General features: G+C 47.6%; 1 protein-coding gene across 8 annotated transcripts in view; it reads right to left on the bottom strand.

The window, feature by feature from the left end:
* SIL1 (SIL1 nucleotide exchange factor) overlaps nt 1–21,415 on the bottom strand; it is a 104,922-nt gene that overhangs the window by 65,537 nt on the left and 17,970 nt on the right. For 4 of the 8 annotated variants that reach the window (XM_074155370.1, XM_074155371.1, XM_074155369.1 and 1 more), the window contains exons 4-5: nt 15,621–15,735; nt 12,579–12,714 (exon numbers count right to left, since the gene is read on the bottom strand). In XM_074155370.1, coding sequence (XP_074011471.1) covers nt 12,579–12,714; nt 15,621–15,725 — 241 coding nt within the window. In that variant the 5' untranslated portion in view covers nt 15,726–15,735. Of the gene's footprint in view, nt 1–12,578; nt 12,715–13,265; nt 13,424–15,620; nt 15,736–20,285; nt 20,431–21,415 lie in introns of all 8 variants that reach the window. The other 4 variants (XM_074155376.1, XM_074155375.1, XM_074155374.1 and 1 more) reach the window with 3 other exon arrangements.

Raw genomic sequence — 21,415 nt, 5'->3', positions numbered from 1 at the left:
GCTTGGGGGTAAAGGTACACAAACGTGCTGCTGTGATTTGTGTTTGACAAAAAAATGGGAGAAACGGTCACAATTTCATTTGTAGACTGAGGAATGCTTGAAAAAACGCCAGTGTCATTCTCGGCACCAACAAGGCAGCAAATTCCCGACAGCGAACAAGTGGCAACGCCCGCAGAGAAGTGACAGTGAACCAGCCTTCGAGTGCACGGCTTTAGCTACCCGCTTTTTGTCATTAAGGAAGGTCTTGTGAAACCTTCCCCACCCTCAGCCTGTCCAGGACCCTCCAAACGCCGGAGCGGTGCCAGGGTGAGATGCCAAGACAAGCAAACTTCCTCTGAGATGACAGCGGCATCCCTCCTCGCCACCGCTCTTCCATTCCCATTGCCGCATGCTCCCGGCAGGAAGCTGAGGAGACTAAGGCTGGTCTTCGGTGCCTGCGTTTCCCAGTGCTCCCATCAAAGCAACTGTCCCAGTTTGAAGTAAAACCGAACCAATTTTCTGTTCTGTAACTTTACATCCTAGCTAGGCCTCCTCTAACTCTCTGAAATTAACGGCATATTGTGGAGAAAACTGCTCGTTCTCAGAATGATAAGACCAATGTTTGTGCTCCATGCCAAGGGATGGTGTGCAGGGAGGCCCTTGCTTATACTTATTGCTGTAACAACCAAGGTCAGCCAATTTTCATTATTTGCTCCCTTAGAGGGTCAGAAAAGGAAAAAACGTAGAGGGGTCACATCAGTGGGAAGGAGTGGACAGGAGAGGTGACCCAAACCTGACCAACTGGGGTATTCCATCCCATCTGCCCCATGCTCAGTATAAAGGCTGAGGGATCAAAGGGTCAGCTCTCTTCCTGCGATGGCCGACGTCCAGAGAGGACTCTGTCTGTTCATCTGCCTTTGATCCCGATCCGTGTGTTCCTGACTCCAGAGCTGGAATCCAGTTCCCATCCATCGCCGAGTCCAGTCTGGGACTTCCCCAGTGCCTGCTGGTGATGTGACTGTCATCCTGGGAGCTTGATACGGTTTTGTATATATTGTATCTATTTCATTATTTTCTTCTTTATTTTTATTTTAATATTAATTCTTCATTAGTTTAGTTCATTCTAAACTTCTAAATCTCCTTATCTCTTTCTCTTCTCTCTCTTTTTTGGGGGGGAGAGTGGGGGGAAGGGCCATCTGTCAGTCTGGTTTTGGTAAATTCGGCCGAAACTATGACAGCAACGCAACACATTTTGGGTCCATCCACCCAGACGAACACCGCGTGGGGTGCTTGTAGCAAACCTGAAAAAAAAGCTGGATTTACACCAAAAAAGCCCAGCTGCCAAAGAAAGTAATTGGGGTGCCCCTACGCCTCCAATATTTCCTCTCTTTTTAAACACAGTAGGTCAAAACAAGTGCTGGAGATAACGAACAGAATTTACTGATTCAACCAGAAGAAGCTGCAGGCATCACTGCAACTAAGTCTTAATAAATTCTGAAGAGTGACACTATAAAATGACATTATGGAAGTCTGTATTTATTGTCTCCCCATGCTTTCTGTATCCAAGGTGCTGTGTCACACTTAATAACAGTTTTTCTCCCCAGCTGCCAGTGTTGCAAATCCTGCCTGACACTTGACAAGCTAACGGTTGGGGTTCACCACCCCCCCCCCCCAAATACACATGTCTCCACCCGACATAAAGCTTTGGTGGCAGGAAGGGGGATGAATGATTAAACCAGTACTGCCCAGGCAATGCACGAGAGGGTACGGACTGTCTCCTCCTCTCTCAGGCTCCACAGGGCTCACTGCGATGCAGAAGGAGGGTATTTTTGTCCCTCCTCCGCTGATGGAAGCGACACAGACAAGAATTAGCCATTGTAGGACAGTACCTTCACGCACAGCCACGTTTCTAGAGCAGAAGCACATCGAGAATGGCCAAGCATCACTGCCACACAGTCTCTGGGAGTGCTGCTGGGCTGGACCACAGCCAGCGAGCTCCTGCCCAGTGTCCCAGCAAGCTCTGGGCGAGGCATCGGGAGGTCCTCACGGAGAACCAGAGGTCTTCCAGTTCCTGATGCCAGAACTGCAGGAAATCTCTTCCAGGGTTCCCAGCTCAGCCACCATTGCACAGTGCACTTCAGTGACTCCATATCTGGGTTTTAGACCATGGATACAATCTTTCTCGAGTGTGGTCTTCAAGTGTCTGGTCTTAGGAATACTACACAACAGGTAAAACTTCAAGAAAATCACCTTTGCACTCAGGTTCTACATGGGTTGTGGATGGATACTTGACAAGTATAAAGATGCCATTGTCCCACCCTCTCTGCATCTTCTGCACTGCAGAGGGGACAAAAGAAATCACATGAAGCATCTCTAGTCCACTTCAGGGAAAAAAACCAACCAAAACCTAACAAAAACCCAGACACAAATCAGTGTATCAAGTATAGCTGGGCGCAAACAGGAAAAATAGTCGGTGTAGGAGGTCTAACCTGAAGATCTTTGTTGGAGTGGATGAAGGAGAGCATATACATTTCCTCCTCATAAAGCGGTTGCACTAACACCACTGGCCAACACAGCTTCATTAGGAAGCTCTTCCTCCTCTCCTGCTTGCCAGCAAGACTGGGCTTTCCCTGCAGGCAGCAGGGTGAGGTACAAGCGCTCCCTGTCAGGAGCCTCACTCTGCTCCTCCTTCAGGACACGTCCTTTTCACTTCAGGATGTAATGCAAAGGTTTGGAGAACAGGTGAAGAGATCAAAGTTGGTGGAAAGATGATAAAACAGGTCTCAAGTGAAAAGCCTCTTGGTTTATCTTCCAACAAAGGCTCTGGTCCTGTGGGGCACCTTCATTCCAGCCTCTGGCTCCTGGCTCCAGCTCAGCAACCACCCAGTACCTGGTCTCAGACATCATTTTCTGCTGTCTTCAGAGAGGTCTCCAGCAACTCTTCTCATGTTTGCTCCATTCAGGTTTCAGCTGATGTTAGCAAGGGGGAACAGTAAGCATCACCAAGAGGATTAACATCTCTCTGTGGAGCCCACCATGAGATCCTCTGCCTTAAAAAGCCATTGCCATACAGCATCAAGGATCGGTCAAAATTGGAAGGCAGGCATCTCTGGAGATCACTCTGTCCAACCCCTGCTCAAGCAAGGTCACCTCGAGCAGGTTGCCCAGGACTGTGTCCAGCTGGGTTTTGAATGTTTTCTCTAGGATGGAGACTCCACAACCTCTCTGGTGGAGCCGACCTGCTCCAGTGTTCACCCTACACTAAACCAGATTTTTCTATGTTTAAACAGTTTCTTCTACTTCAGTTTTTGCTGTCGAGGTCCCTCTGAAGGGCAGCGCCCATCGGGGGCAGCACCCACTCCTCCCAGTTTTACATCACAGAGTCTGTAAATACCTTCACAACACCTGTAAAAGCCTTCACAATTTATCACCTCGTTACAGCTCTACTTAATCGAGATAGAGAGAAGTCTAATCATTTTTGCACGTTACAGAGTGCAGAACAGTGAGATAACTGTAATTAGCAGTAACCTGGTTAGCAGGTTAAATGATAGTATAATTAGTGAGGAACAGGTGGGCTTTGTTTCGAATAAGAAAAGCAGCAGATTATATCAAAATGTAAACGCACCTTAAAATACAGTCTCGATAACTTAAAGGCGCTCTCAGAAACCCCATCAGACAGAAACGGAAAGGTTTTGCTTGGGCTGAGAGACAAATCCTAAAAATAAAACCTGGTCTGGGGGGTAAAATGTAAATTGTTGATTAGATCTATTTACTCCCACCCTGCAGTGATGGGAGAGACAGGCAGCTTAACGCTTCCTCTTTCTCTTTGCAGGATCACAGGCACATTCCTGTCACTGCTATTGCCACTTGCAAGGTCTTTGCAACCCTGGGAGATCTCCAGCAGAAGAACAGAAGAAATACCAAGTGACAGACTGCATACATTAATTCCCTATTCAGAAAACATCCTGTTGCAAGCGAATGACCCGAGCAAAACTTCCTGCAGTCTTAAGGAGCCGGCAGAAAAATCAAGAGAGAGGAAAGAATCTCGGGACTGAAGAAAGATCTTTTGAATCAGAAATGTTATCCTTAATTACAATTTCCAACACCACCACGCTTACTCCTTGCAAAATGTAAACACTTAATAAAAAATTAAACTTGAATATAGAGTTGTAAGAGTTCTTGCAATAAATGGGAATTAGTTCTACAAAACATCAAGACAGACCCAAGGAGATGACATTTTCTTTCCCAAGCTTATGCTGGTAAAGCAGAGGTGGAAAAACAGATACATATTTATTTTTTAACTCAGAAGCTTCCTTGGGATGTTAAAGGAAGCTGTTTCGGTAAAGCAGAGACATTTATTTGAGTGCTGGATGATTCTTCTGATCCCAAGCATCCATGATGGTGCTTTGGGGGGAATTCAACGCTTTCCTGGCCCCCCAGGGTTTCATGAAGATGGAGGTCAGACCCATGGCTAAGCAAGCACACGGTGCAACGCCTGGCAGGCTCCTCTCATGAAACAACATCATGCATTTGAAGCGTAAGGGAGTTACTCTGATTATATTCTGTCCAACCTTCGGAACCATTTAAGTGACACTGGAACCCAAGTCACACTTTTAAAAGACCACTTTCTCGTAACACCTGAAAAAAAATGTTGGAGCCAAGGTCCTGGTCTGGCTTCCTTGCTCTGGAAGGAAGAACTCAGACTGGGAATCCAGGATAACCAAGGCTGTATGCATTCCCGGAATGTTTTCCAGCAGGGAAAACATTTTTCTTCCAAAGCACTGCTACAAGCTTGAAATAAATATGCAGACTGCTAGATAAAGACAGAGATAAAAATAGGCCCGTTATTAAATACCTGTTCTTTAACGAGGTTCATCCTTCTAAACAGCCACATGAAGGTTATTAATGTTATTACAGAAAACATAGCGTGCCTGCACATAAAACCATAGCAGGATATTCCTCATCACCCAGAACACATTTAACCATCTCTTTGCAGCTCCCATGCTCACAGCATCCCTGGTTTGGCAGAAAGAAGATAAAAAGAGAGGAATGAGAGATCCCTTCTCTGGGAAACAGTCCCTCCTATTTCAAAGCACTGTTTGCCCTCCAAACAATGTAAATTTAACCATGGGAATGACTCCCACTGCTTATGTCTATTGCTATGCAGCTGGTATATACTTAATCTCTTCTTATAACACCACCACTCAGAGCATCATTAAAGCTAAGTTTGAAAATATTTTGACGAATCATAGAATGGTTTCGGTTGGAAGGGACCTTAAAGATCATCCAGTCCCACCCCCTGCCCTGGGCAGGGACACCTCCCACCACACCACGTTGCTCAAAGCCCTGTCCAACCTGGCCTTGAACCCCTCCAGGGATGGGGCAGCCACAGCTTCTCTGGGCAACCTGGGCCAGGCTCTCACCACCCTCACAGCAAAGAATTTCTTTCTAGTATCTAATCTCAGTCTCCCCTCTTTCAGTGTCAAACCCTTCCCCCTCATCCTATGGCTCCCCTCCCTGATCAAGAGTCCCTCCCCATCTCTCCTTCAGGTACTAGCAGGCTGTTATAAGGTCTCCCCGGAGCCTTCTCTTCTCCAGGCTGAACCCCCCAACTCTCTCAGCCTGTCTTCATAGGAGAGGGGCTCCAGCCCTCTGATTATTTTCGAGACCTTCCTCTAAACCTGTTCCAACAGGTCCATGTCCTTCCTGTGCTGAGGACTTCAGAGTTGGACACAGTACTCCAGGTGGGGTCTCACCACAGCACAGTAGAGAGGCAGAATCACCAGTGGTGACCATTGAGGATTCTGGTTGATGCTGTCAAAGAGGGCCTGTTTAACTCATGCCTACCATGGCCGGTGGCCAAAGACATCATTCTGCACGTAGCCCAGCCTCGTGCAGGGGCACAGAATCACGGAATTGTTGAGGGTGGAAGGGACCTTTCAGATCACCAAGTCCAACCATCAACCCAACACTGACAAAACCACCAACTCATGTCCCTCAGCACCACATCTGCCCGGCTTTTTAATACCTCCAGGGATGGCAACTCCACCACTGCCCTGGGCAGCCTCTTCCAAGGCTTAATAGCCCTTTCAGTCTATAGACATTTTTCCCAATATCCATCCTAAACCTCCCCTGGCACAACTTGAGGCCATTTCCTCTTGTCCCATCCACTGTTCCTTGGGAGAAGAGACCGACACCCCCCGGCTACACCCTCCTTTCAGGGAGTTGGAGAGAGCGAGAAGGTCTCCCCTCAGCCTCCTTTTCTCCAGGCTGAACACCCCCAGCTCCCTCAGCCACTCCTCACAAGACTTGTGCTCCAGACCCCTCACCAGCTCCATTGCCCTTCTCTGGACCCGCTCCAGCCCCTCAATGTCTTTCCTGTCGTGAGAGGCCCAAAGCTGGACACAGCACTTGAGGTGGGGCCTCCCCAGTGCCCAGTACAGGGGGACGGTCATTGCCCCAGTCCTGCTGGCCACACTGTTCCTGATGCAGGCCAGGATGCTGTTGGGCTTCTCGGCCATGTCCAAAAGCTGGCATACTCCAACCACTCACTACTCAAACAGAGGTTTCAGACACCTCGTGTGTCTGCACACTCTCCGAGCATCTCCCGAGCAGTCCCAGTCCTCCCCTGATACAACACCAGACAGGGAAACACAGTTATCCCTCTTACGCATATCACAAGTAAGGCACAGAGAATTTACTTTGTTTTACACCTCTGCCCTCCAGTCCCCACACCAGAGGCAGAAGCAGCACAGGGAGCTTCAGCCGTGGTGCTTTTGCCAGGGAAGACTTTCAGTGTACAGAGGAATTGAGCATGAGCCAGCGTTAGGAAAACTCTCCATCCCATAACACCAAGGTGTGAAGTCAAGGAAAGCCCATGAAGATGGGGAAGCTGAGAGAGGAGAGCACAAAGGCATGTGGTAATAAAAAGGAGAACAGGCACAAGATACATTTAAGATACCAAAAGCCTCATATGTGAGATGTCAGATGGAAAACAAGCAGGGGGAGCGCTGCCAGTGGCCATAACGCTGCCTCCACGCACTGAGCATTTGCCATTGCTCTCGAGACTGCCTGGGCTTTCCTACCTGCTCTAATCTCCCTGCAGCTCTCCTGCTGCTGGCCAGAGAAGATTATAACAACTCCACAGTCGAGATTTTTCCCCTCTGCACATCAGTAACAAGTTATTTCATATTAAAAAAAAAAAAACAAACCAAAAACTGGAAAAGAAGCATTTCATGATGAGGTTTTTAAAATCCCATTTGCTTTCCCTCTTCATGCAAACTTGTGCTGATCTGATGAGGTTCCTATTTCCTGGGTTACACACGTCCAGCTTTGCAAAAATGAGCATACCCTGGTGTTTAACGCTGTGTTTCATAGCCCTCTCTTGCCCGTGCTGACATAAATATTTCAGAGACCTAACTCAAACACAACCATTTGAGTTAGGTCTAGGTCACCCAGAAGCCAATGGTTCGGACAGATTCATTAATTCAGCAAAGCAATTAGCAGGAGTCAGAGTGGCTCAGGACATCCTGATGAATGGCAGGAGCAAGATACCCACCGACGAGGCATAAGGAAATCCTCGCCAGCCACCGCATCACCCAGAGGGGCTGGGGACAGCACCTGGCATGGAACTCCTGAGCCAAAGGGGTTCCTCCTGCCTTTCCCTTTTCCTCCAGCTTTAAAAACCTCTTCTCAGCTCAGAGTGGTGCCGGCTTGTTCAGCCACTGGAATGTCTTTAAAGACAAAAACTGGCAACTAAACTGGACCGAGTTATTCCCCGTCCTGAGTCCTGTTTTCTCCAAAACCACAGCAACTGCTTCAAAGCAGCTTCTGAAATTGCCTCCCCAATACGAATGCTTTGAGAACTGTGTTTCCGCATATGTACAACCTTGTTTGTGCAGCAAACAAGAGAGGGGAAGACCTGAGACAAGTATGAACGGCAAAGATAGCTACCGACAGGGAAAGCAGCCCGAGGACCCATGGAAGCTGCAGCCGTGGATATTTAAATGCTAAAGCAATGTGTCATCAGCTCCCCGCTGAACAGAAGATGGTTTCATCTTTGCAAAAGCAGCAACAACAGTGTGCTCACATCAACTTCACTCTGGCAGTTTGATCAACAGCAGCAGTCATGGCTTCTTATTTTTTAACTGCAATATAATTAGGCACTTAGGAAAATGACTCTGAACGGTACAAACGCCACAGAGTAACTGCAGGTATCAGCACACAGCTCCGCAAGCCAGAAGTTTAAACCACAGCTAAAGGCACAGGCCAGCTGAGCTCCTGTAACATGCTCTGCCTGGCCAGATACCGAGCCACGCTTCCCAAACTGGAAAGAGATCCAACCCTGTCACATTTCAGTCGTCAAAGCAAGATTTTGCTCCGTTTCTCCGGTCTGCAGGGACCAGCTCTGGATCAAAGGAAGCTTTTCTGTGCCCCAGTGCTGGCTCCTCTCAAATGGAAAGCGTGCAAAGCAGATTGTAAATATTTTGATATTTTAAGCAGATGAGGTTCTCGCTTGGTCCATCTGGATTCAGAAACTGGACACACTAATTCCCAACTTCAAACTGTCAGCAAGTTTCTGCCACGTCAGGGAGCAGGGAAGTGCTGCTGCCACAGAGGTGGACAGAGCCCATCTGCAGAGGCACCGCACAGCCCAGGCTCTCAGCTCTGGTCGCTGCTAAAGAGAAGATGATGAACCCTCTTTTTCTTTCCCAGTTAAACTCTTGCCTCTTATATCCTTTTCCTTAACCTTCACAGTAGCGTCTTCCCAGAGGAGCTACCTCTGACCCTAATGTCGGTGGAAAGTCTGCTGGTCGGTGATGTGATGGGATGGTCAAAGCAACCCCACTTTCCATCACCATCAGGAATGCCAAACAGAACAGAGGGAAACAAGGTGCCCAAATAACAAAAAGAGGTAATTCCTAGGAATGAAGCATTCATGTGCTCCAGGATGCTGCGCGGCAGATCTGAGGTCACCTACAGACGTGCTTTTATATACAGAACCCCTAAGAAAACTGTCAATTTGACAGAGAAGACCATCAATGCCATCCAGTCCTTCCATTCATCTCTGTCATCCCCAAGACTAAGGGATCAGTATTTGGTTGCCACAACCAAGAGGCAAAGATCACCTTGAGAAGTGGTGGGGCGTTTCTGTGTGCTGACAAACTCACCTCCTCGCGCTTGGAAGGGCTTAATGTAAGCAGTAAGAAAAGAAAATCACAAGTCACCTCCGCTGCGCTTCTCCAGAGAGCTCCCGACTCAGAAGGGTACTATCACCTGGTGAACGTGCTTTCAGAAAGGAAAGAAGCATCCAAGGAAGCACAACTTCAAAAAAATATCTGCATGTGTGGAGAAAGAGATACCTGGCCATGAGAAGTGATCTGATCACCGGTGAGAACACCCACTCAGAGGACACTGCAATCCCACCCATTAAAACCCAAGTAGCCTTCAAGTTCCTATGGACGCCAACCAAGAGCAGGATGAAAAGCCCCACAGATGTCTTCATTGTTTCCTCTGACAATCACAGAATGATATGGGGTTGGAAGGGACCTCTGGAGATCATCCAGTCCAAATCCCCTGCCAGAGCAGGTCCACCCAGAGCAGGTTGCACAGGAACATGTCCAGGTGGGGTTTGAATGTCTCCAGAGAAGGAGACTCCACCACCTCCCTGGGCAGCCTCTGCCACCCTCACAGGAAAGAAGTTCCTCCCCATGTTTAGATAGAACTTCTTATGTTCAAGTTTGTGCCCATTCCCTCTTGTCCTGTCACTGGGCACCATTGAAAAGAGACTGGCCCCATCCTCCTGACACCCACCCTTTAAGTATTTATAGGCGTTGATCAGATCCCCCCTCAGCCTTCTCTTCTCCAGACTAAAGAGACCCAAGTCCCTCAGCCTTTCCTCATAAGAGGGATGCTCCAGGCCCCTCATCATCTTCGTGGCCCTTTGCTGTACCCTCTCCAGCAGTTCCCTGTCCTTGAACTGGGGAGCCCAGAACTGTGGACACAGTGCTCCAGATGGGGCCAATCCCTAAAAAAGTAAATAATGGAGGGGCTAGAAGTCTTTCCAAGACACATGTATCCTTTCTGTCTAACCCAGCCGTGCCTGATGCATTATTTAGTGCCTAGCGAGAAAAAAGCAATGCCTAATAAAGTGTTAAAGGACTTTGTGAAGTTTCACCAACCTTTCCACAGCTCGTCAGCTTCCCAGCTGGCTGGCAGGAGAGACAACTGATCTCCCGGCTTCCAGATTACAGGCGGTGGAGCTCTTAGGGTAACTGTCTCTCTCTCTTTGCATCCAGCTACCTCCAAGCAGCTTGAAGTGCGAGAAAGCACTTGATCAAAATCCAGCTCACATTGTAGACAGAGAGTGAAGAACCACACAAAGCAGCGTTCCACAGACAATAACAATTGAATTTGGTGGAGGGATTTGACAGGTTACAGGTTGATGACACCGCTACAGTCTCGGCGGAAAAAACACAGTTTGATGCAATTAGCAAGAGGGAACCAGAAAAAACAGTAGAATAAAAATGGAAATACATGTATAAAAGATGAGCAACTGCAGGACCGGACAGAGGCATAAAAATCCCGTGTTGAGCTCAGAAAAGGAACAAGATGAAACAGGAGTGCGACAGCAGGAAACGCAACTCCGAGGTTCCTTCCACTACTCAAAACTAAAGATCCAGATTTCACATAAGAACATTTACTTCCTCAGGAGAGAGTGGCCCCATTTGCTGGAGCGACAGAACGGAAGACGGTGTGGGGGCATCCCGGAGATGGGGGCAGCAGAAAAACTTCTGAGCACTGAGCTGCGGGTCACTTTGGCCTGTGCTGAGCAGACAGCAGCCAGGGCTCTGCTCGAAATCATGGCAGGAAACATGGGAAGATGCAGCGCCTCCGGATTAGACACACTGCCAATGCATGTACCTTTAATAAAGGACAGAAAGGCACGTATCTCATGTGGCCACACTGGCCACTTCCCTCATCCTGGGGGTCAACAAACCCCAGCGCAGGCCTGTGCTGGCGAGGGAGAAACCCTCGAGGTCAGAGGCGGCAGGGATGGGCTCGTGGAGGCAGCAGGTTCCCCAGCCTCGCCTCGGGTAATACACATGTGAAAACTGCAAGTCACAGTCCACGCATGGGATTTGGCTTCAGAGAAACCCACAGGAGACAAAAACCTAGACTGGCAGCAGGAGACTAAGGAAAACTCATCTTTCTGACATGTTTCTACCCAAATCTGCAGGCACACCTGAAATGAGGAGCTGTAGCGACCAGGCAATGAGGACGGCCACCATTTAAGCCTTTCACAAGAGTAATTGAAATCCTTCTCCTGCAGCACGCTGTGAATGCTGACAAGCTCCCCACTTCCACAAGCCCTTCGCTGCACATGCCCAACGCAGAACTGCTACAGAAATAAAGTGGAACAAGACACCCGAGCAACAGAGAAGGTGCTTCGGAACAAAACCGGCAATGACATTTATAATGACTGCAAGTATATACATATTCTGCTTCTTCAGGGGAGGTGGGGATCTGCCAGTCTGAATGCTAAGCAGGGACCACACGCCTCCCATACATAATGGAACCAAAATGGAATATAAGTATATACTGCAGCTCTGTGAAATTTAAGGGCTTTTGCTAGACTTTCATGTTACACAAAGATTTACATTTGGAAAAGTCGTTCTGCTATATCTGGCAGAAATTTCAAGACAAATGGATCCTGTATTCTTTCATTCAATGGTAGTACTGAGCAGAGGATAATGCTCTTTTAAATTCAAAGCACTTTATAAAAATTAATTACTACTTAGTTCATCCTTCTGAGGTGGGAAGGTATTACACCTGCATATACATGAGGATGCTGAAGCACAAGTGGATTAAATACCTCGTCCAAGCCCCCAGAGGCAGGCTCACGGATCGTCCTAATTGCTGAAATATGTGTGCACACACGCACCTGTGTGTATTTAAACGGGTTTATCCTCTCCAGAGCCTCTCCCAGCACAGGGGATTTTGCAGTGAAGCCAACCTGCTCAGTTGGTGTTTTCTCAGCATACCTGTCCCATACACACCTAATAAAAGATACCAATCCAAAAAAAGGGAAGAGGTTTTGGGTTTTTTTGTGGGAGGTACAGATGGGGATAAAAACTGGATTTTCAAACAGAAACCCCATTGTTGAAAAGCTGTGTAGTGTTACACTGACGATCCTTAATCAGATTGCCACCGAGCTGCGTTTCACCAGCCCACACTGGGGCACAGCAGACCTGGGACACCACATGCCAGCAAACAGTATAAGATCTGTCCCTTGCCAAGCGTACAGAGAGAAACGCCTTCCGAGCCAGTAACAGAGACACATCACAACCTGCAGCGTGACTGGCAGCCCTCTTGACCTGCTCCAGTGAATGGAAAGCACTTTAACCATCGCTCCCATTGCCAGCTGGTTTGGCGATGGTCTCCTGGCCCTGTGCTGGGTCACTGGGCCCCTCCCTCTCCCTGTGAACACCAGCAACAGGACACATCGTCATGGGAACAAACTGGTATTTCTGAGATTCTGCATGGCTTCTGTCAGTGGTGTTTCAGAGGGATGCTATAATTAGTCAGCAGCACGTTACCTGGATGGAGGGTCTGCCACTGATGCGTGGGGTAGAACACTTCCAGGTCTTCAGGATCGGTATCATCTTCCGTTATCGGCTCTTTCCCGCTGTCATCTTTTATGTCGCTCTCTTCTATTTTTGTAAGGGCAAACTCCTTTCGGATAGAAGAGATTCAGCTCATTAGCAATTGCATCTGGGTAATTTAGTGCCAGCTGAGAATACAACATTTTTTCCCTCGCCAGCAGATTTTTTTTTTTTTTTTTTTTTTTGACATCCGAGACTCTTTCCACATGGTTAAATTTAGATTTAAAGTATATTAAAGGTTAAACATGCATAACTAGCATGACATTTGTGCTGAACAAAGCAACACAGCTTATTTTCTATTCCAGTGCAGGCTGCAGGTTTAAAACAAGCTTTTGCCGAGCCTCACCTATATCAGACTCGGAGCCAGGAGCCCTGACTATTATTAGGGTTGTGTAACGTCATAAGACCCTGTTTCCCCTTGCCTAAAAATATGTCAAACTTTTAACTTTTTCAGCTGAAATTTTCCACACGAGTGGAACGCCTCAAGCCTTGTTGTGTGGTTTGGGTTTTTTTGGGGTTTGTTTTTTTTTTTTTTTCTTAAATGCACTTATTTGAGGCTTGGAGAAGATTTCAGCTAAAATAGTTGAGCTATTTCCAAAATAGGACACAGGGAAAACACACCGAACTGCCCACGCAATAACGAATGCGAACATCCTTTTCTTCACCCATTCCCGGTGTCCTCCAAGTCTTTTAAAACAATGAGGCAGTGATTTAATTGCCACCTACACCGCAAGTGCAGCACGCGAATGGCAGAGGTGTGGTAGATCAGCCAGCACGAGCTGTAAGACATTACGCAAAGGGGGAAAAAATGAGGATGAAAAGCAGGAAAAAAAAAAAAAAAAAATCCTTGCTGCGAGGGAAACCTCGCTGTTCACTGGGAAGTCTCCCAAGGGAACTGGTGGGAGTCGTGTAAAACTGCAACAGAGAAAATTATTGAGAGCGTATAGTGAGTAACGACCTCGTACTATCTCACGCCGGTCTATTAACTGGTGGGGAAGCAGGTATTTGCTGTTCTGGTTTTCCCAGGAACAAATAAGCTGGTCCAGGCAGCTCAGTTTCTGTTGCAGGAAGTATTATCAGCTGCTGGCATCTCCAGGAACACTACTGCCGAATAATTTCAAATAACCAGCCTATAGGGAAAGCTTATTCCTAATTGTTGGCAATTAGAGTAAGAGTTACAGCTCACTTCCTGAAGTGTTTTGATATTAATCCTTAGAACGCTTTCACAGGGAAAAAAAACAATTCATTGAAGAGGTTAACTGGAAATTTTAGGCCACATTCTGCCTTCACTTCTTCCACTACTTGGAAGAAACGCGTGCAATATTTTCTGGCAGAATCTGGCTGCTTTGCATATAAATATCCATTATCCAGCCTAGGAGAGGGTGTCTGAGCAAGAGAAATGTCAGCCTGAGCAAAACACGTACAATTAGCAACGACAACGGTAACACACGAAGATGGTTGACAAACCTATAGAATGTTTTTATTTCATTTGTCAAAAGGGATTGGAATTTTGTAAATGCGTGGGAAAACAGACCTTAACTCCTACTTGCACTTAGTGCATCAGAGGCTTGAAATTGTTAAAATTATGACAAATAGTTAAAGCTCAGTAACACTTAGAAACATGAAAAGCCAGGTTCTGCAGATGAAAATCAATGTTAACATTTGCCGAGCCAAGACTCAACAGGACTAAAATAAATGAGTCAGAGCAGTTATTATTTAGCTTATTTATGCTGTTATATTATTATCCAAGAGGGACTTAACAATACAGGCTATTGTAAATTTACCAGCGGGCCTCAAGTGTTGTATCTGTTGAAACATATAATGGAGACAGCTGATGTTTACTGGCTCTGCTTAAGAGAAGCGCAGTGGTATAAACTTTTGGTGAGGATAAAAGGATTTGACTCGGTTCATTTAAATGTTACTGCCACTGCTTGACCCACAACTGCTTTGTAATAGCCCTTTTTTGTTACTATTTCCAGCAAAAACGGGCAACAACACACAAGCGATTTCTTCATTTACGTAGGAATTAGGTAGACTCCTTTTTGGTTTGTTTTCGTAATTAAAAAGTAGAAAGAAAGATGTTTTCTAAAGAACAATGGAAATTTCCTTAAAGGCAAAAAGCCTCCTTGTTTTGTCAGTCTGAAATCAGCTGAAATGAGCTGAAAAGCCTCATCAGGGAGGGTCTGAGACAACCTGCACTCTGTTTGCAGTACAGGAGGGACACGGCCACCACGAGCGCAGGACAACGTGACGGGAGAATTAACCACCCCTTGCATGAATCCTGTCTGAACCCCGGTGTCAGACCTCCTGACAACTAATTAAACTAAAGAACCACCACTCCGTTGCTACAGAGCATGTCTCAGGCAAGCCCCTCAAGGAAGCTTTCCAGATCTGCTAATACAGGGGGGTCTGGCACCTGGGGCTCAGCGGCAGAGTCCAAACCTGGGGTAGTTTTGCACAAAGGGGCAGACAGAGTCCACTCAGCTCAACTGCAGCTTCAGAATAACACTGCAAGAAGCAAAATCCATGCCCATGGGATGCAAGGACCTGAGAGGGTGCTCTTCTAAGCCTGACTCATTTGCGGTGACTCAGAGGCAGAGCTAGGAAGCTAATCGAGGACATTCTTCCCCTCCTCTTGCCACTAGACCGCATAATTAGCTTTGCCTCTTGCTATGGGGGTAACATTTGACAGCTCCCAACAGAAAAAGTGACACTTAGCAAACAAAAGAGGTGCCCAAGCTGCACTGTTCCCATTCCCTCCAGGTCAAGCATATTCTGGATTTCCTGGGTTGAGGCAAATGGTCTTAAGAAAAAAACCCTTCTGAAATGTTGACAGTGAGTTTTCAATAACGAGGAGAGGTGATTCACCAACCCTGCTACATTCCACTTGGCCCTACAGAGCCATCAGGTAGGGCTGTCACCCCATCAGAGACTCTGGCGGCTGGACACCCTCTGGCCAGAGCCCTCGACACTTACAGGAGCTCTGTCACTTAGGCTTGACCAGGAAAACACCACAGAAACCACCAAGACCAGCAGGTTGACTTTGGCGGTGGTGGAGAGGAGACCAGCCCAGTGAGACATCACCACCAGCCTGAAATGAAAAGGAAAACAAAACCAACAATATTTTAGTCCGTGTTTTCACAGGTTTCAGCATCCTTTAAGCAACAATCTGCGGCACAGCATAGGTTCAGGGTGCGACACCGCAGGACACAGAACACCTCTAGGTGTTAGCACACAGGTCTCAGAGGGGGCAGCCAACCGCAAGGGCTGTTGATTTTAAACTGCTAATGGAGTTCACGACAGGTAACGACAAAGCACCTTATGTTGACCCCGCAGGGACTTACGTATCTCCTGGAAAATATGAAGGGACCTGGAAGTCTTGTTTAAAATGACTGCGTTAGTGCCATGGATGACAACAACAGGGAAAGCTAAAAATCAGTGCAATCCTGCAAAGGCCTTTTATGCATGTGCCTCATTTTAAGCACAGAAGTAGCTGCATTAATTCAAATTAACCCAAACTACCAGCTATCAAAGGATCAGGAGTTTATCTCAATCTATATGTAGGCTTTGCTTGAGGAAAACAACATTTTGCAGAGGTGAACAAGGTTTACTTGGTGGTTCCTACAGCAGCGCAAGGCTTTCTCTTGCTGCTCAGAGCACCGGCTCCTCTGGATGGTGAGCCCAGGAGCCAGCCCTGCCTGCGCTTGCAGCAGACCATGAAGCAGTCCTGTGGCAAACAGTCACCCTGAGGGGGGAAAAAAGAAGTGTCTTGCTCTTGTGTCTGCCAGTCCCTTTGGTACGGAGCTCGTATCCCCACCGCCGCGTGTGTAACCACACTCACACACACGCCTGGTCCCACTGCTTTGCAGCACAAGGCTTTAAATCCACCTACAGTGCTCAGCTCACTGCTGGGGTAGGGAACGGCGCAGCCTGCCAGCACACAGGCTGGAGAAGTATTTCCTTTGATTGGCTCTAAATTTACACGCTGCTAAATTAAACTAAATGAGGTCTTTTGAAAGAAGATGGGGCTGATTAGTTCCGTTCAAACACTCCTTCATTACTCATCCCTCCATCAAGTCTGCTCCTACTCCTATCCAGGTTTTAAAGAATTTCCTCCCATACATGCAGTCCGAAATATCTTTCTTTCTGTCTTTGGTGTCCATCAGGATGGCACATCATATCACAGTTTTTTTTTCCTTTCCTTGAAGCAACTATCTTCTATTCCACAAAGCGGAAAATATGGTCACAGGCTCCTGCCACCAAAAGACCTCTGCCCCCAAAAGACTTCAGGGACACAGAAGGAGCAGAGTCCTCTCCTTCCAACCCTTTACTACTACCTTGTCTCCCCACCGTTATGTTTCTTCTTCCTCTTCCTGCTTGGTTTTTGCCTTAGCCAAAAACAGAAAATAAAAGGCAAAACACCACATCACACTGGTCAGTGGTGGACATGGGCATCTAGGGAAGAGCAGCCGAGCAGAGAGCACAAACAGTAATACATCTGATTCACTTCAGCTTTTGCTTTTGGAACAGACCTGGACTTCTGACACCCACAGCATCCCTCAACAGTGAGTTCCCCTGCTTAATTCACACCGTGCATGGAAGTATCACCTTGCACATCTGACCTGGTGCTAGATATCCTCTTTTCTAGAGGGTCAGAGAACCACCTCAAGGACCCACAAGCCTAAACGACAACCAGATCAGAAGAAAAGTTCTCTATTTTCAGAAGACAGCCAAAGTTCTTCATTTTCTCTACTGTGAGGGTGGTGAGACATTGGAACAGGTTGCCCAGGGAAGCTGTGGATGCCCCACCCCTGGAAGTGTTCAAGGCCAGATTGGATGGGGCTTTGAGCAACCTGATCTAGCTGAAGATGCCCCTGCCCATGGCAGGGGTTGAAACTCAATGATCTTTAAGGTCCCTTCCAACTCCAACCATTCTATGATTCTATGAAAGACCTGTGACCAAAGCCTCCATCTCTCATTTGGGGCACAGCCAAGGGCAACCAGGCTACAACCAACAGCCAGGTTCCTGAGCTGGAAAACCCAGAGCAGAATTCAGGGGGCTCAAGCTCCATCTGCTCCCAGAGATCTCCATGCCCCTCTGGTCGATGGCACCGTCAGGACCTCAATCTCAGACTGACCACGACACACAGTTACCCCTCAACTCACCTCAGAACAAACTGCTGCTTATTACATAGGAAACAGGGGTTTTGGTGGTTTTTTTTTTTTTCAGTTATAAAACAAGCAGCAAAACTGGGATAATGAAAAATAGACGTGTCCCTAGAACTTTACCTGCAAGCCAGGAAATAAAAAAAGAAGAAAAAGAAATTCAACAAAGCAGCGGCTGAAAGAAAACGCGCACTCCCATAAAAATAGAGCTCACGTGTACCGAGAAGGCTGGTAGCAAATGACAGTACAGCCTCTTTCAAGCCTACAACCTCATGCCTGCCTGGAAGATGACATCTGCACAACAATTAGCAGTTTGCTTAGGTCCCAGGTAGGCAGGAGGAGCTAACATGTGAAACACGGGGGTTTGAAGCTCCTGGAGAGCTGCCTGCGCGGGCTGACATCTCGTTTCAAGACAGACACACGCAGAGGGTGTGAGAGGACTTCCAAACCGAATCTTAGGTGGAAACAACGCATTTTTAGAAACAACCCCAGCAGGTTGCAAAGCAGAAAGGCTGGTAACCGTTGCCCCACCTGCATAGGGAGCATTTGCTCTGATTTCAGGACATCATTTTGGGATCCAGCAGCACCATGTACAGCTGCAGCCATCAGCACCAGAACCGCTACAGCAGGAGCACAAATTCCCCTTGTGCAGAGTCGGGTGGGTTATTTTTTCCAATAATGCTCTTTCATCAAAGAAAATCAGGCACTAGGGAAAGAGCAAAGGGTCAGAGCCAAAGAAGCCTGCATTCCTGGTAGCGGTCCTCCCGTCTTCTGTTCTCGCCTTCACAGTGCTGGGAGGTTCTGCTCTGTGGCTCCAGAAAACCCTGTCTGCACCGGTGGCCACAGAAACAATAGCATTGCCATTATGTTCTCTATTAGTAGGGACATTTTTCCTGATTTTACCAGCTGCGCATCAGTAAGTGCTGCACAGCCCTGTGAACGCAGCTGCCGTAGTCACAGGTGACAGTTCAAAGCGAGTCAGTAAGAGGAACATATTTCATTAATGCCTTCGGCTGCTGAGAGCGCACCGCTCTTTCATGTCCTAACTCAAAGCCCACACTGCATATGCTGTGCCACTCCAATAAATCCAGCTGAAACCTCATCCGAATTCTGATCTGCAGCTCCGGGAGAGCACATGGACATCCCAGGGAGCTCCCCAGCCCCCTTGCCAGGCTCTGGTTTTACTGTCAACTGGAAGCAATAACAATAAGGTAATCCTTGCCCTCAACCAGAGATTGAGGGAGCAATATGGGAATTATATGGGAATATGGGGTGGACCTGCTGGAAAGCACTACTGAGGAGAAGGATCTGGGGGTCCTGGTAGATAGTAAACTATCCATGAGCCAGCAATGTGCCCTTGTTGCCAAGAGGGCCAATGGGATCCTGGGCTACATAGGGAAGAGTGTGGCCAGTAGCTCAAGGGAGGTCATTCTCCCCCTCTACTCTGCACTGGTGAGGCCACAACTGGAATACTGCATCCAGTTCTGGGCTCCCCAGTTCAAGAGAGACAGGGAACTGCTGGAGAGAGTCCAGCATAGGGCAACAAAGAGGATTGAGGGATTGGAGCATCTCCCTTATGAGGAAAGGCTGAGAGAGCTGGGACTCTTTAGCCTGGAGAAGACAAGGCTGAGGGGAGACCTTATTAATGCTTACAAGTACCTACAGGGTGGGCTGAAGGAGGATGGAGCCGGACTCTTTTCAGTGGTTCCCAGTGACGGGACGAGGGGCAACGGGCACAAGCTGGAACACAGGAAGTTCCATTTAAATATGAGGAAGAACTTCTTTCCGGTGAGGGTGCCAGAGCCCTGGAACAGGCTGCCCAGGGAGGTCGTGGAGTCCCCTTCTCTGGAGATCTTCAAGACCTGCCTGGATGCAGTCCTGAGTGATGTGCTCTGGGCAACCCTGCTTTAGCAGGGGAGTTGGACTAGATGATCTCTAGAGGGCTCTTCCAACTCTGACAATTCCATGATTCCATGATATTTCTTGCTAAATTTTCTGCAAATCGACTAGTTCAGGCCAGGTATCTGTCCAGTCGCCCTTCGTCAAGATGGCTGGTGGTAACGAAAGCACCAACAGCACATCATGTGTCTACGAGCACAAACGATTCACAGGGCTCCCCTCACTGAGTGTAGAACAGCACTGGAGAACAATCAAACGATGAAAGACATCGAGGAACACAGCCTCAGCACCCTTCAGCTGAACCCGTGACACCAAGACCCCCAAGCACTTAGAGCCTCTCAGGCTGAAACCCAAGTTTGATGGACAATAGCAGTTAAGGAAACTGTTTTAAAGACAGACGTGTAAATTGGGATGTCTGATTGAAGAGCTGCACTCAGGACACAGGCTACAATCAGTGTCAAGATCCCCATTCAAACACAATGTCATTTTAACAATGCTGGCATCTATGGCTGAGACCAGCGCGACGTGCCAAGGGATGTGAGGTACAACAGGGAAAGAGAAGGAAATTTAGCTGACCCGACCCGAAATTTTCTTCCTCTGAAGAGCAGAGCAGTGTCAGTCAGACGCCTTGGGAATGTCCCGTGGCTGGCAGTCTTGACAATGACGATGACCACGCAGCTACAGCGACAGGAGAAAGAGGAGTTTTAATCTGAAATTCAGCCTGTAAGAGAGGAAACAGCTGGTGGGCAAACAGAGGATTACTAGGAGGCCACAGGACACTCCGCCCTTCCCCATTAATTACAGTTGGGTCTGCGCAACCCTCTGCTTTCAAACAGATGAGCAGGACCAGCCTGCAAATGCCATCATCCTACCTTCTTCCCAGAGGCACAGAAACACAAAGGCTCCTGTTAAGTACAAACCAAGCTACGAGAAGCCAGGAAATACTCATGTTTTGGTGGACACAGCCCAGATAACCGCGCGTCTGCTTAACAGGTCTCAGTCCTGAAGACCGGCCTTCAGCTCTCCCTGCCCTGACAGTACAGGGACATCAAACCGTGGCTTCTGGCATTAACTTCTTGTACTTCCTCTGGAAATTGGAGTCATGAGAAGACAACTTGCCCATATTAAAAACCCAACAGCTCTCATAAGAGAGCACACAGGTCATGTTTACCTGGAAATGGTTACCTGCAGCACGTTTTAATGTGGAGGAAAGATGCAAGCTGACAGCAAGATGCTGAAAGAACCACAATGAGCTACCAAACCTTGCACAACGTGAGCATTCTCGCACTGCCTTCCCTAAGAACAGGGCTTGTGAGTCTCTGGTACCACTTTTCCCCCCTTAAAAGCCATCTTCATCTACTTTTCATGCTTTTTCTTCCCCGAGATAAGGCCTAGCAATTATTTGCACTTGCCCTGGGTGCAGTGCCCAGGTGAGCTGTTGTGGCTCTGCACGGCTGATCAAGAGGTACCTGGGAGGCACCAGGGACCTCCTTCTCCATGCGTCTGTCTGAGCTCCCTCCTGTCGCCAACGGGTCCTGATCAGTGACATTTCCAAAAGGAGACAGGAGTGAATTTTCCTCTTCATTAAAGCCAATATTAAATCTACAAAGATGCTGGAAGAGACCTGAACACACTTGACTGATCAAAGAACTAGATCTGAATAAAAATTAATAATAAAACCAGAATAAAATAATAATAATAATAAT

Source organism: Numenius arquata, chromosome 11, assembly GCF_964106895.1.
Source record: "Numenius arquata chromosome 11, bNumArq3.hap1.1, whole genome shotgun sequence".
Classification (NCBI taxonomy): Eukaryota; Metazoa; Chordata; class Aves; order Charadriiformes; family Scolopacidae; genus Numenius; species Numenius arquata.
The sequence above is the reverse complement of the archived record's forward strand: the minus strand, read 5'-3'. Positions and strand labels throughout refer to the sequence as shown.